This window comes from Acartia tonsa, chromosome 4, assembly GCF_053477335.1.
Source record: "Acartia tonsa isolate MP-2025a chromosome 4, ASM5347733v1, whole genome shotgun sequence".
Classification (NCBI taxonomy): domain Eukaryota; kingdom Metazoa; phylum Arthropoda; class Copepoda; order Calanoida; family Acartiidae; genus Acartia; species Acartia tonsa.
Genome location: NC_137263.1, coordinates 58,072,801 through 58,087,076, shown reverse-complemented (window position 1 = coordinate 58,087,076; position 14,276 = coordinate 58,072,801). Strand labels below are relative to the sequence as shown.

The 14,276-nt window shown below is 29.4% G+C and overlaps 2 protein-coding genes across 2 annotated transcripts; both read right to left on the bottom strand.

The window, feature by feature from the left end:
- Positions 1-1,021: 1,021 nt before the first annotated feature.
- On the bottom strand, positions 1,022-6,613 carry LOC145315584 (uncharacterized). Its single transcript, XM_080155564.1, has 5 exons — positions 6,442-6,613; positions 6,144-6,206; positions 4,099-4,171; positions 1,501-1,620; positions 1,022-1,056 (listed from the first exon to the last, which is right to left on the bottom strand). The coding sequence occupies exons 1-5, from the start codon at positions 6,520-6,522 to the stop codon at positions 1,022-1,024; spliced, it is 372 nt and encodes a 123-aa protein (XP_080011690.1). The 5' UTR covers positions 6,523-6,613.
- Positions 6,614-7,670: 1,057 nt separating this feature from the next.
- LOC145315583 (uncharacterized) lies at positions 7,671-9,746 on the bottom strand. The gene is made up of 6 exons (XM_080155563.1): positions 9,638-9,746; positions 9,212-9,323; positions 8,710-8,784; positions 8,487-8,557; positions 8,195-8,267; positions 7,671-7,766 (listed from the first exon to the last, which is right to left on the bottom strand). The coding sequence occupies exons 1-6, from the start codon at positions 9,730-9,732 to the stop codon at positions 7,671-7,673; spliced, it is 522 nt and encodes a 173-aa protein (XP_080011689.1). The 5' UTR covers positions 9,733-9,746.
- Positions 9,747-14,276: the final 4,530 nt, after the last annotated feature.

Here is a 14,276-nt window from a genome sequence, read left to right as displayed (position 1 = left end):
CTACAGACAACTCTACATGAACTTACTCAAGAAATATTGAGAACAAAAATATGATTTTTATTTTAATTTTTCAATAAGAATAAGAAATTAACTTACAAAAACACAGTTATCACTTCTATCTCCATTTGGGTTACTCTTGTACCAGTTTTTGTATTCAACTGAAATAAAAAAATAGTAATTATAATCAATACAAACAAAGCTCTTTTAAGAAATATGTCAATATGAAAAAAACGCATAATTTTTATTTGATCTTAAAGATTTTTACTAAAGTAAAGGCGCTATGTGTTTTTGTCAGTCTATCTTTTGTCTTGCAACCTACTGGACCAATATGGCCATAATTTACAATGTAGAGTCTTATAGGTCGTGGGAAGATTTTTATCTACTTTGTTGGTATACCTTAAACCACCAACTTCCCTCCTATCCCTCTTTCTATATAATTGCTACTTTTGAATATATATTTCATTTATAATAAGCTTTAATGTTATAAGCAGAGCATCTCTATAATCAAGTTTTAATTGTCAGTTTGTCCGTTATAAGGCATCCTGTATTTAAATAATCTTGGAATAGATTTGTGAGGTATTTTTGTTTAGTCTTCTAAATAATATCAAGTGCAAATATTTGTTAAGGTTTGTATGTCTGTTCAACTGATGAGTTGAGTTTTGCTTTTATGAATTAATTAACCTTGTTTTAATATAAAATTATATTGAGTGTATTATGTTTTAAAGATAAATAAAGTGTACACTTCACCTGAGCTTTTATCGGCCCATACAAAAGACCCCTCCTGGGCTTGGTCATTCAAGCCAATCCAAGTATGAAGCCATAATCTTTTAGCAATGCCTAAATAGATTTTTGTTATATACCATACTAAATCTACCTTTAGGTTTGCTCCTAATATTTAGGTACTTTTAATAATGAGAATAAAAGCCACAGACATACAGAATGGATCACTATAAAGCAGAATTAAAGTATTCCAGCTATTTCAGATTGAATTGCTTATAATCTTCTTATTTCGATCATGCAATTACTTAAACATACAGATAATGACATAATCATCCCCTTGATTAGTGTAAATATTAATCATAATTAAAATCTTTTCTATTCTTTTCATTTACTACGTTTAAACATTATGCTGTTCATTTCTAATGAGTTTATACCATGACAATTGACCCCCAAATTTTGATTGAAAATATGTAAAATGTTTACCATATCAAATTTTAATAACTTTCTTTTAATAAAACATAATATGCTGGATAAATGTTTGTTATATACTTTTGGTTGTATATGTAATTGTGTACTATGTATTTGTATTCCTCTGTTTATAATAAGGTAGTGTGCTTTTTTTCATTGTTATTTGACCATTCAACTTTAAGACATTATTATCCTTGTTGGCATTTTAGACACAAGCAATACATGTATTGTATTTTATTTTTTTCTTCAATCACTAAAAGTTTATGTGTATTCCTTTATTTTGTGAATTTTTAATCATTAAAATTATCTTACTTTGTACAAGATCGTTTTCTTGCTGAGAGTGGATACTGAAAAGATCAGCATTCCACTCACGACACCTCTCTCTAGCAGCATCCCAAGTAAGTTTTTCATTGATGAATCTGTAGCAAATTCCTTAATAAAAGAAAAAGGTTACAAAGTTGCTTTCACAAATAGTTATTGAAATGATTACAATTACAAAGAAATTGAAACATTTTTTTTGTTAAAACATAGGCTTCTCCATAATCAAGTATTAAAATCTTGTCCATTGTATTCAAAAATTTTCTTTGAAACTTAATGTACTATGTTTTGTTACTCTAGAATTGTATAATTGTATTAAGGATATTTTTAGCTTCAATTTTATGGATGTACTCATCATTTTTTATTTTAGGATTTTGTAGGATTAATCTGATAATATTATAATATGGACAATAAATTGATGAACATTCCAATTAATGATATACCAAATTATACACCCCTTCAGTGTAAAAGATATTCTTGATTTAAATATTTAAATTTTGGAAATCTTAATAAAGATATTAAGCCAAAACATAATAAAAAATGATAATGCATTTATTGTTAACTAGTGAATATGCCCTGACCTAGAGGCCTCTGTCAGAATGTATTTTTTTTCTCTAAATTTTACATTGAGATCAACTTTTAACCAAAAATATTTTCTCATATTCCTTTATAGAAAAAAAAGGTTAAAACATTTTAGGCTATAAGAAGCCTAGTTCCCAAACGAAATAGGTCCACAAATTTAAGGCTTACTTATAGAAGCTTTAGGTTGACTGAAATTTAAAAAAATTTGTTGGTTGGATCAACCTCTCAAAATTATTTTTGATAACTATCCACGGTTGTTTTTTTATTAAATGAATAAGTTAGGGTACAATGTTTGGCACTTTCGATATAAGTAAATGATAATAAAAAACCCATAGAATGCGATAATAACTTCAGAAAAATCGAAGAAAATAGTTTTCATACTTAATTAACGTTTTTAAGTTTTTCTTCAAAAAGTTTAGATAAGATGCCTTTAAAAGTCGTCTATGATTTTGTCAGGGATAAAAATGTAACTTTAAAATAAGAATTACAACATATTTTTTCAATTAGTACAAAGTAAAATTTTGAACATTTTATTGATCAGTATATTTTTTTAAATGTGAAGTAGAAACCTGAATATTTTATCATGAAAATTGTGTTATGATTTTATTGTCTGCTAGATTACAAGAAAAAAGATACTGACAGTACTTGTTGGTTCTTTAAAAAAAATTAGGTAGATTACTTTCAGAACCCCTCTTTTTGCAACGTTATTTCAATAGAACAGAGCTGTAGTCTTAGTGTACTCAATATCTAGACAGCCAACCATCAATTTTTTTAACTTCTGATAAAAACAGAATTAATGGTATTTTTGTAAATATTATACCTCCAAGAAATAGCTATACTTCCCAATCATATGTTGTGTGATATTTAAGAGGAATTATTTTGATATAATGTCATTAAAATATTCGTTGAAAAAAGTGCTATTCTAGCTTATACTTTACATTTTAATGTGTATGATAATTCAAATAAAAGATAATGAAGATTTATATTACATTTAATTGTTATAATTATAAAGAAAAACCTAGAAACAGTAAAAAACTGACTTTATTTTATTGACGTAGGGAAAATTTTGTCAAATATTTGAATAAAAAAAACAATATAAAACAAAATAAATTATTTTTAATATAGTCACAAAAAGGCTTAATGAGTTTAGGAAATATTTCATTCACTAATCATGTCATTTAAACTCTATTACACAGAATACAGTGTAAAAAGATGTTCTCGTTTTAATTTTAAGTAATTTCAAATGCATTTTAATACCTTTTAATGATTTATTTTTTGAAACATCTTTTTATAAAATGTTATTGATTTTTGAAGTTATATGTTAAAATGTTTTTAAATTTTGTTAACATTTTGTTTTAAATGTAGAAAATTGGTAATTCTAAACATTCAAAAAATGATTTTATTAAATTTTCATGTTTGATGAAATTTTCAACTGATAATTCAAGAAAAATCGTTTAAGTTTTATTATATTTTACTTTGAAATGTTAAAAAATATATTATTGTCAAAAATGTGGAAGTTATACTTTCCTCAAAAAAAGACCTAAAACATGCAAATTAACACATGTAGTGAGATTTTTTTTCTTTCAGGTTTAATTTTAAGTAATTATTGATATTTTTTGTAAAAAGGATTTTATATAAAAAGTTTTAAAACTCGAGTTATGTAGTGGTTCTAAAAAAGGTTGCGAATTTATGCAATTTTCTTGCAAAAAAAATTTTCTAGGATTTTAAAAATAGCAAAGGGTGTTATTAGACGTACTTACAGATACAATTGCTAAGTCATTTTGGCCAAACACTAAAATAAAGTTTTGACATCTGAGGGTCCAACCGTGTATCATTTACACAAATAAAATGAGAAGCAAAAATATTTGAATATTCAAGTATAAGGAGAAATTTTTCATTTAGGTATTACAAAACTTATTAAAACAATCAACCCTGGTGTTTAAGAGATCTTATTGGACAAAATTTTATAAATCTATTTACAATATATCATATTGCAAAAATGACCTTTACCTGTTTCACTGTCACGTTCAAAACCATTGATGCATTTAAATTCCACTCTTTTCTCAAGTTCATCCAACTTAAACTAAAATTAATAAAATTCAAAACCTATAATACAAAGTAGAACAATGTCTGTCTGTCCGTCTGTCCGTCTGTATGTCTGTCTGTCTGTCCCTTAAGATCTCGGTAACCACTGAACCGAATGGATTCTACTCTTCAGGGTATATACCTATTGGTCCTGTGGTGGTTTTAAGCTATTTTCTTGGGGGGTGGGACACCCCCAACCCCCCAAAAACAAAAAAATCCCCCCCCCCATTTTTTTTTTTTTTTTTTTTTTTGGGGCTTAAGATTTCCTTGGTCCTTTAACGAATTTCGCCTTAATTTTTTGTATCACCTCTTGGGGCAAAGCCCCTAGAGGCTAGGGGCGAAGCCGCTAGTTGTAATATATAGTAAAGACAACCTTTGTAATCCTCTATAGTACAAAGTAGCTTGATGTCTGTCCGTCTGTCTGTCCGTCCCTTAAGATCTTGGTAACCACTAAACCGATCGGATTCTACTCTTCAGGGAATATACCTACTGGTCCTGTGGTGGTTTTAGGCTATTTTCTTGGGGGGTGGAACATCCCAACCCCCCCAAAAAATAAAAAAAAACCACCCCCCAAAAATAGAATTATTTACATTTTTTGTAAAATCTCATATGATTAAATTGGGCTCTACCCTTCTGGGAATATACCTACTGGTCCTCTGGTGGTTTTTAATTTTTAAATTTTTGCAAACAAAAACCAGTAATTGGGGTGGGAGAACCCCACTGCAACATGGGGCGAAGTCCCCATGAATCCCCCCCCCCCAAAAAAAATTTGTTTTCTTCAAATTTCAATTTTTATGTATGCGAACAACCTAGGTTTAATTTTTACGAATCTAAATTTTTGTGTATACAGCGCACAACCTGGGTTTAATTTTACCACAGAGTAATGAAACAAAGAATAACTTTTTTGAATATTTCTATTTAGAAGGGTTGACTTCCCATTTCTTCATAGGGCGAAGCCCCTAGAGGCTAGGGATGAAGACACTAGTATTATCCTTTTATATAAAGTAGTAAGTGTTTTTTGTCTGTCCCAAAGGATCTCGCTAACCACTGAACCGATATTGTTCTCCTTTACAGTGAAGCTTCTTATAGATCCTGGGAAGGTTTTGAACTATTTTAGGGGAGGGTTTTTCCACCCCATCCCCCCACCCAAGATATTTTCTTTACTCCTTTGGAACTTAAATTTAAAATGGGATGAGGTCGACTTTTCCTCCTCCTACCTTAAGTTCACCTAGAGGCTTCTAGGTGCGTAGCCGCTAGTATACATATAAAGTAATAAGCTTTTTTTGTCTGAAGCTTATGATTTTAATAGTTACTAAACCAAATAAGATCTCTCTTTACATTAAAGTTCCTGTGATGCTTTTTTGATGTTTTAGATTTAGATTTAAGTATTTGGGTGTATTTTAGGTAACCTCTCCTACTCCAATCAACATAGAGCCCCTTAATGTAAGGGATCCAGCCTTTAGTTATACTTATGAATAAGCTTTGATTAACCAATAGCTGTAATAACTCATTTTAGACATTTCAAAAAATAGATAGAATGTTGTTCTAGCTGAACTGTGACCCAATGATAGCCGCCATGGTAAAGAAAGATGGTTAAATCATGTCACTATCAAGGAGAACTTTGTCAGCTTTGACAAGGGCCTGCGGGAGGTTTAGGGGGCGGGTAGAGGCAGTGATTGTGGCTGGTGGCAATTTCATTAAATAATGTAATAGTCATATACCTAGTCTGCTTCCCAGTTTTAAAATCCCAAAAATCTCTAAATTGACAATTTTATGTTTATTTGTTTACAAATCAGAAAAAAATCCAGTTTTATTTGCTGCACCCTATATAAATTCCATTGAAAAATAATTTGCTAATGCATTCAGCATTGAAATATAAGAGAAAACACTAGCATTTCTATAATACAAAGTAGAACAATGTCTGTCTATCCATCTGCCCATCTGTCTAAAATAGAATAAAAGATACACACCTTTAAAGCCTTCTGTGAACTTTCCATTTCAATAAACTCTTTCTCTTGCACATCCAGTTTGGACTATAGTAAATATTTCACTGTGATTGAGATACATAAAAGCAAAACATCATTGATGAAATTTAAGTAGCAACAGACTATATGACCAATAGAGTTAATATATAGATATTTAGAAGTCTTGGAAAACAATAGGTATATTCATTTATTTTTTTATTGGTGTATAGACTTAATATGATAATGATAAAATATGAAATAAAAATATCTATCTGTTTGGTATAGAATAAAAGAAACATTATACCTTTAAAGCATTCTGTGAATTTTCCATCTCAGCAATCTTTTCCTCTTGCACATTAAGTTTGGACTGAAGTAGATATTTCATTGTGATTTGGTTACAAATTACTAAACATTGTTGAAAAGATATAAGTAGTAACAAACAGCATGACCTGTAAGAAAATGATATATAGATATTTAAATCATGTCTTGGTAAACAATAGGTATACTCATTTCTTTTTAAATTTGTATAGACTTTTAAATAAAACGATTTTGGAAAATAATGTATGTCTGTCCATCTGTCTGGTATAAAATAAAAGAAACATACCTTTAAAGCATTTTGCGAATTTTCCACTTTAATGAACTTTTTCTCTTGCACATTCAGTTTGGACTAAAGTGATAATTTATTGTGATTTAGATATAAAAAAATACTAAACATTATTGAAAAGATATATATAAGTAGTAACATACAACATGGCCTGTAAGAAAAGGATATATTGATATTTAAATCATGTCTTGGTAAACAAGAGATACACTAATTTTGTTTATTATTTGTCTATAGATTTTTAAGTAAAATTACTGTTTTTAAAAATAATGTCTGTCTGTCCATCTGTCTGGTATAGAATAAAAGAAACATACCTGTAAAGCATTTTCCATTTCAATGAACTTTTCCTCTTGCACATTCAGTTTGGTCTAAAGTAAATAGTGCATTGTAATTTGGTTACAAAAAATACTGACCATAGTTGAAGGTATACAAGAGGCATAAATAGCAATAGACCATGTAGAAAATGATAAATAGATATATAGTTTTAATAAACTATATATAATTTTTTTCGTATTGGTGTATTATTGTTTTGGAAAATGATGTACAAAATGGATTTCGTAGATTACAACAAGGATGACAACATGTTTAAGAATCTGAACATTGTATATGATCTGCTTTACTGAATAAAAGCATAATTGATAAACAAATGTATAAAGTTAACTTTTTTGTAGTTATTTATTTGTTATCAAATGTAAATGTAAAAACACTCCTAAGTAATTACAGAAAGACAATCAAACCAAGTGTGTTATAGTGTAGATGTTTAATTGCATTCATAAGCAGAAGAATATCTCATGACATTACAAGAAAACCTTACATGAGAAAAAAAACAGCAACCCATTTTGATTTAGAGCAGTGTAAATAATGTATATTTATTAAGTGTATATATAGATGTACTGGTTGATTAAGGACAGACATGGAAGGTAAGTTATAGATCAGCTTTGCTTAGATGAGAAAAAAAATAATCTTCTATTGTCCTCATATTCAGTCTTCATCTTTTCCACAACATCTTTGGATGAGTTTGCTTCAGCCTAGTGAATGAATGTCATTGATAGATTACAATAATAAATATCATATTTATAAAATCTTTTCTCATATTCATTCGGATCCGGTGGATAGGAACCGGTTCTCATCCATACGAAAAAACTATGTCTAGCATCTTATTATATCAAGTTTTCTATGAATATAGAAATGTACAATCATAAGATTAAAACAAGTTTTTTTAGCCCTTGCCTTTGGCATCTCGGGGCTAAAAAAAACTGGTTTTAATCTTACAATTGTACATTCTATATCCGTGGAAAGCCGTTTTAATATGATGAAAGAAATAACTATTCTATGACCTAGAAATATTTTGTCACCACATTATTTAAGATAATAATTTGTCAATAATGTGCTTATATTTTTCATTATATTCTAATTATATTTATTATTAGTGAACGTTGTTAAGTAAATTATTTACCTCTAGAACATGAATACTTTTACACAAAGTTGAGTAGGTATTACAGTCGTCAAGTCTGGTGAGGTAGGCACGACTATAACAAAAATATAAATTTTTAAATAAGAGGATAAAAACAAAAAAATTTTGAGGTAAAATAGAGGAGTAATAATCAAATTCTAATCTTAGTTCTAAGAATTTCTTTTTACTACTTTTTTCAGATTTAGAGAATAAAAAACAGAATACTTTGTTTTAATGTAGTAAAGCCTTTTGAATGTAAATTAGAATGATAAAAAAGTGGTTCTTTAGTACTTACTAGAAAATATAATCTGTTGATATGTTGTAACAGAAGGTGGGGAGGCCAATATAATAAGTGACACAAGGTTCCTAATAACAAAAAAAATGATAAATATTTTGAATTATAGTTCAGACTTTTGCAGAAATAATTGAAAGGATGCTTTTACTTTTAAATTTTAATTCATTAACGCAATATCAGCTTTAAACAAAAGTAATATTTGATACAACCCAGCTCAAAATACCTTACAATCAATTTCTTTTTCACTATTTCCAATGTCAGGGTAGAAGTGGTAGATGAAACACTTCTTTGAGCTAAACTAAAATTAGAAAAATAATATCTGGCACTAAAAGTTAGAAATAATTTCAACAATTCTGGAATTCTTCTTCCCATAATTTATTATCTTATGATGTTATAAAATGTTACATTATTAGTATACTAGAAGCTAGGCCCCTAGAGGCTTCTTGGTGCAATTGAGTTAGGGTGGATGAGAAGTTAGCCCCCATCACACTCTAAATTTTAGTTTTATAATGGGAAAAGTAAAATATTTTTTTTAAGGAGGGGGGGGGGGAGGTTGTAGTGATTCTATCCTCCCCAAAAAGTTATAAACCTGCCCAGGACCTATGAGGAGCTACACTATAAAGTTGAATCATATCAGTTCAGAAGTGTTGAGATCCTTTGGTACACACAGACAAACAGACACAGATCCTGTTACTTTTATAAAAGGATTAATATTATGGTACAACCTCATAAGTGTATGCCATACACTTGAGCATTCCTATGCAAATGTTCTCACACTCCTCTGCTGTCTCAGTGGTATACAGAGGACCTACTGTTCCCTCCATAAAGGGAAATCTCCTTGAAGAGAAGGCAATTTTCATTATAGTTTTTAAATTTGCTTAAAATGTTAGGTTTATAGTATACTTCTGTCTGTTCATTACTAAATCATAATTATACTGCATCTAATCAGTTTCTCTTGTTTTCATACAATCCTAACACACACACCTTATTATTTACTTATGCTTCTAAAAACTAATTCAAAGGTTCCTTTATAGCATATAAACACTTAAATAATTTCTTTGTTTTAAATATTCATGATATAAAAGACTCCATACAAACAAGAAAATCACACTTTTTTTTAAATATTTCAATGAAATAAAGTTTAAAATTGCCTATTCTCCATCTTTACAAAACATGGCCCAACTTTGACAGCAGATGCAGAGCTGCTCAACAGAAATGCTCCAAATAATAAGAACACCCCTCTCATCTTTGAGAAATAAAAAATCTAAAAATGCCAAGTATATCAATATACTTTTATTTACCCAGCCAATTCATCAACCTGTCCTATTTTATTTTACCCATCCTAAATGTTATATTCATCTCCTTTTTGTTTCTTTTTCTTTATCAAAATACATCTTCTCACCTTTCCCTAATAATATATCCATTCACTCCCTATCCCTTCCTAACATTCTATCAATTATTTTTCTCCAATGATATATCCCTGAACCCATATCTTTCCCTTCCTTTACCACTAAATACACCTATCAATCCTACCCTTCCTCCCCCTTTAATATCATGATTGGTGGGTATATATAAGATAGATATGACTCAGAGGTCTAAAGGGAAAAGACAATTGCTGATAAATTAATCAACCAACCAATCAAAATTCAATAAATGTCCCCAAAGTTATTGAGCCAATGACTAAGAAAACATTAATTTTAAACTTTGGGTTCTGGTGTAATAAAGAGCTCATTGTCCTCTCCCTCCCTGGATATTGGCTATATACATAATTACTACAATATTGTATTCTACTTATCTTTTGTTTCTGCTTTGCTGTAGTGTATAGTTTGATATAAACTAATTAGTTATTGAAATATTATAAGTACTTCAGCCTTAACATTGATAACAATATTCACTTCCTTTAGAACAATAGTCAAGGCCGTCCAAGGAGGGGCTAGTAATCAAAGTAATCATTAACAACTCTCCCACCAAAAAAAGAATTAATTGACTCCACTATCAAAATTAACACCCCCCCCCCCCCCTAAACAAATTAACTCTCTAATTTTAGATATAAATATTCAGTTGGGTATAACTCATCCTAGGGATCTAAAGGGATTAGAAAATGGCCGATAAATTGATGTACATCCCCAATGATAAAACAAAAATTACCCCTTCTGTAGATTACAATTAGTGGTTGAACCATTTGGACTCTAAAACCAACAAGTCAAATTCAAAGTCCCCAAAGTTGGTAAGCCAAAGAGCAAAAAAGTTGTTATAAAACTTTGGGGACTAGTGTAATAAGCAACCCAATGTTCTCTCCCTCCCTGAACTCAACCTCACCCCAAAATAACTATCTTTTCTTAAAATTTAATATTGATTAATTCAATTGAATATTGAGGACAGGAAATTAGGCAGAATTGATAAGGTTCAAACAAAATTTAGTCATTAATTTTAATAGATTTAATATCAAGGCAAATTTAATAATAAAACAAGTACAATAATATCCATAGGTCATAAAACACAAAATAGATAAATAAACAAAATTTTACAGAAACAAGGACAAATCTGGCACTAAGCGAAGCAACAAAAAGGTGTTAAATTTTAAAAATACATTTATGTAAAAAAGTAGTCTAGCCATAGATGGTATTTCAAAAAAACAAGAAATTAAAAGTAGTGTATTATCAATTACACGATAAACTTTAATGTCCATAAGTAGCAAAGCAACATAAGTTCACAAAATTTTATAAAAACAAGAACAATTAAGTCAATTATTAGCCAAGCAATAACAAGTTCGTCAACATTTAAAGGAACTTTTTTTTATAATAGCAAGGAGAATTATATCCATGAGCTTATAACTCAATACACAGTTGTGGGTTAAAAAGATCTTTTTAATAATCAATACTTTTCACAGAACCTAGGTACTTTATCTTAATCTTAAGAAATAATATAAAAAAAGGATACATTTATATACTTGTTACAAAAAATAATAAACCAAATTAATCTTTCTGTAGTTTACAAGAATAATCCAACCAAAATAAATTTAACTACCCAAACTTTAAAAACTAACTTATATAAAAATTTTGAATATCAGTGTAATTTTAGGTTTAATGTTTCCTTCCTTTTTTGACATAACTAAACAAAAAGATTTAGAAACTTTGATCAACAAAAACAACATTCATAAAAAAGAACAACAAACAGACAATCATATTTCAGAAACAAACTTTATGCAGCAGCCAAGCAAAGCTCTGAAACGGTAAGACAAACAAACATAAACACTTGTAGAATGTAAGAACTGATTAAAGTAAAAGTCCTAAGAAAATTGTAAATAAATTTGTAGCACAACTGATTAAATAAATGATACTGTTTAAGAACACACTTACATTTTAAGGACTTGATTATAGTGATGCTTTGAATATACATTGTACTCTGTTGTCCTAGGAATCAACATTCCATTACCCCAGCCGTGCGCTAGACAAATTCTTCCTAAATGCAATAATAATCAATAATCTTTTTGGGGTCAGTCTGTCCGTCCGTCCATGATGGATGGCTTTAATGTAAACCTTTTAGAATTGTGATATCGATTTCAATTTGCATGATGATTCCTATATGAGTAAAGTACAATTTGGAAAACTTAGCAACTCTATAATTGTTACTAGAATGTCTGTTGGAATTATAATGATTTTTGACTTTTTTGACAAGTTTTTATGTGATACAATTATCCTGTTAAGTAAATTTTCACTTAAACATTATCCTGTAATTAAGCAGTTTTGCAACATATTATACACAATTTTGTTAAAACTTATACATTTACATTCTGATTATTAAGTTCTGACACTCTACAAGTGTTAATGTTTGTTTGTCTTACTGCTTCAGAGCTTCGCTTTTATGGATGTTGTCATCCCTGTAATACTATAATTTAAGTTGTGTTACCTTGGCAAAATAATTTCTCCTTCAAACTATCTAGCAAACATTGTGTACAATTTAGTTAGATAACAAGGATGACAACATCCATTAGTAGCAAAGCACAACAAATTGTGGATGAGAATATGTAGAAGTAGATTCAAAGTGTATTTATTTATATCAAGAATAGATTTATTGGAAAAATAAACACGAAACCTTATTTTATTTTGTATGATGAAGACGGTAAAAGTAACACCAAAGATATGGGGAAAAATGTGAAAATGTAAAAATAGCCAAAAACCTGCAAAAAAGGCAGTCTGATCGTCATTGTTGTTTTCTTCAAATGACGGGAAATTTAATTTTGATATCTTTAACTGAAAAAGTTTTGAAAATCGTACCATAAACACCAAAGTTAAGGGGAAAATTTGGAAAATATAAAAATAGCCTAAAACCTGCTAAAAAGCAGTCCGACCGCAATTGATATTTAATGGTTAGTTGTGCTCCTTAATGATGGGAATGTTGTCAAAAAAATTCAGCTCTCTATCTTATATAGGTGCCGAGAAAATCACATTTCCCCCAATTCATAAATTACGGACGGACGGATTGACATTGTGAATTATAGAGTAGCTTCGCTACTAAAAACTGCATATTGTAATATATAATTCTTACAATAATAACGAATGTTTTATTTTGATAGCAAAGTTATTTAATAATTAGGCTCAGTCCATCCATCCATAACAGTTACCCCTTTTCGGTAATTTAAATATATTATAATTGTCCTATTGATTTACACTTTGCATGATGATTCATACAACAGTTTAGGATGCATAGCAACTCTATAATCGTTGCCAGAAAGTCCGTACGTCCATTTAAAGCTTGCTGGTTTTTTTTACTTTTTGACAACAACTTTTTGCATGGAGTAGATACTCAACTATAAATTACATAAGTACCCAAAGTTTCATGTTAACCCACTTTCTTTTTATCTATCCAAAAATAAATAGGAGGGGGGTATTGGTCTGTGCTTAACTTGCCAATTTGAGGGAAATTGCTATGTAAGTTTTCATTTCATCTTACTTTTATCCCGTAAGAAATGTCTGAATAGGTTCATCCTAGTTTTTAAAAGCAAATCTCTTCTATACTTAGAGCTCTTTTTGTTAATCTAGGCATGTTAGAATTGTCCTATCAATTTAAAACTTTGCATGGTGGTTCCTGTAGTAGTTAGGCACTATTAAGAAATTGTAGCAATTCTATCATCGTTGCCAGAATGTCCATACGTCCATTTTAACTTGTTGATTTTTAACTTTTTTAACAGAATATTATTATTATGTGATATAATTATTCGATTGATGATTTTTAAAATACTGATTCCTGGGACAACAAAGTACAATGATATAAGAAAAGCATCTGTATAATCAAATCATAAAAACTTCAGTATGTCCTTAAACAGTAACATGTATTTAATCAGTTTTGCAACAAATTTACTTACAATTTTGGAACACAGTAATAGTGTCTGACTGATTATGACGTAACAAAAAAAATTAGCCAATGAGAGGCCACTATAAATTTTATCATTGGGCAATAACGGCCTCTCATTGGCTAATTTTTTTTTGTTACGTCATAATCAGTCAGACACTATTACTGTGTTCACAATTTTGTATAGACATATGCATCAATATTCAGTTCGTTTGTCCTACCATTCTAGAGCTTCGCTTTTATGGATATTGTGTTCCTTGTCTGTTGTACTGTTTGCGTGAGACAGAGCGAACAGTTTGGTGGATGTCAGGCAAATTTAGGGTCTGATTTGTACACAAAATTTTATACAGTTTTTCTAAAATTGTCTACAAAGATATATCTTTTAATGTACAAAATATAGACACGTTATAGATTGTATATTAAATTAATTGAATGTAC

Coding starts and splice junctions, on each gene's coding strand:
- LOC145315583 (XM_080155563.1), bottom strand. CDS start 9,732: ATGAGAGGGGTGTTCTTATTATTTGGAGCATTTCTGTTGAGCAGCTCT. Junction 8,785..9,211: donor GTATGGCATACACTTATGAG/GTTGTACCATAA, acceptor TTCTAATTTTAG/TTTAGCTCAAAGAAGTGTTT. Junction 8,268..8,486: donor TCAACAGATTATATTTTCTA/GTAAGTACTAAA, acceptor TTTTTGTTATAG/TCGTGCCTACCTCACCAGAC.
- LOC145315584 (XM_080155564.1), bottom strand. CDS start 6,522: ATGAAATATCTACTTCAGTCCAAACTTAATGTGCAAGAGGAAAAGATT. Junction 4,172..6,143: donor GTTCACAGAAGGCTTTAAAG/GTGTGTATCTTT, acceptor TATTAATTTTAG/TTTAAGTTGGATGAACTTGA. Junction 1,057..1,500: donor AGAAAACGATCTTGTACAAA/GTAAGATAATTT, acceptor ACACTAATCAAG/GGGATGATTATGTCATTATC.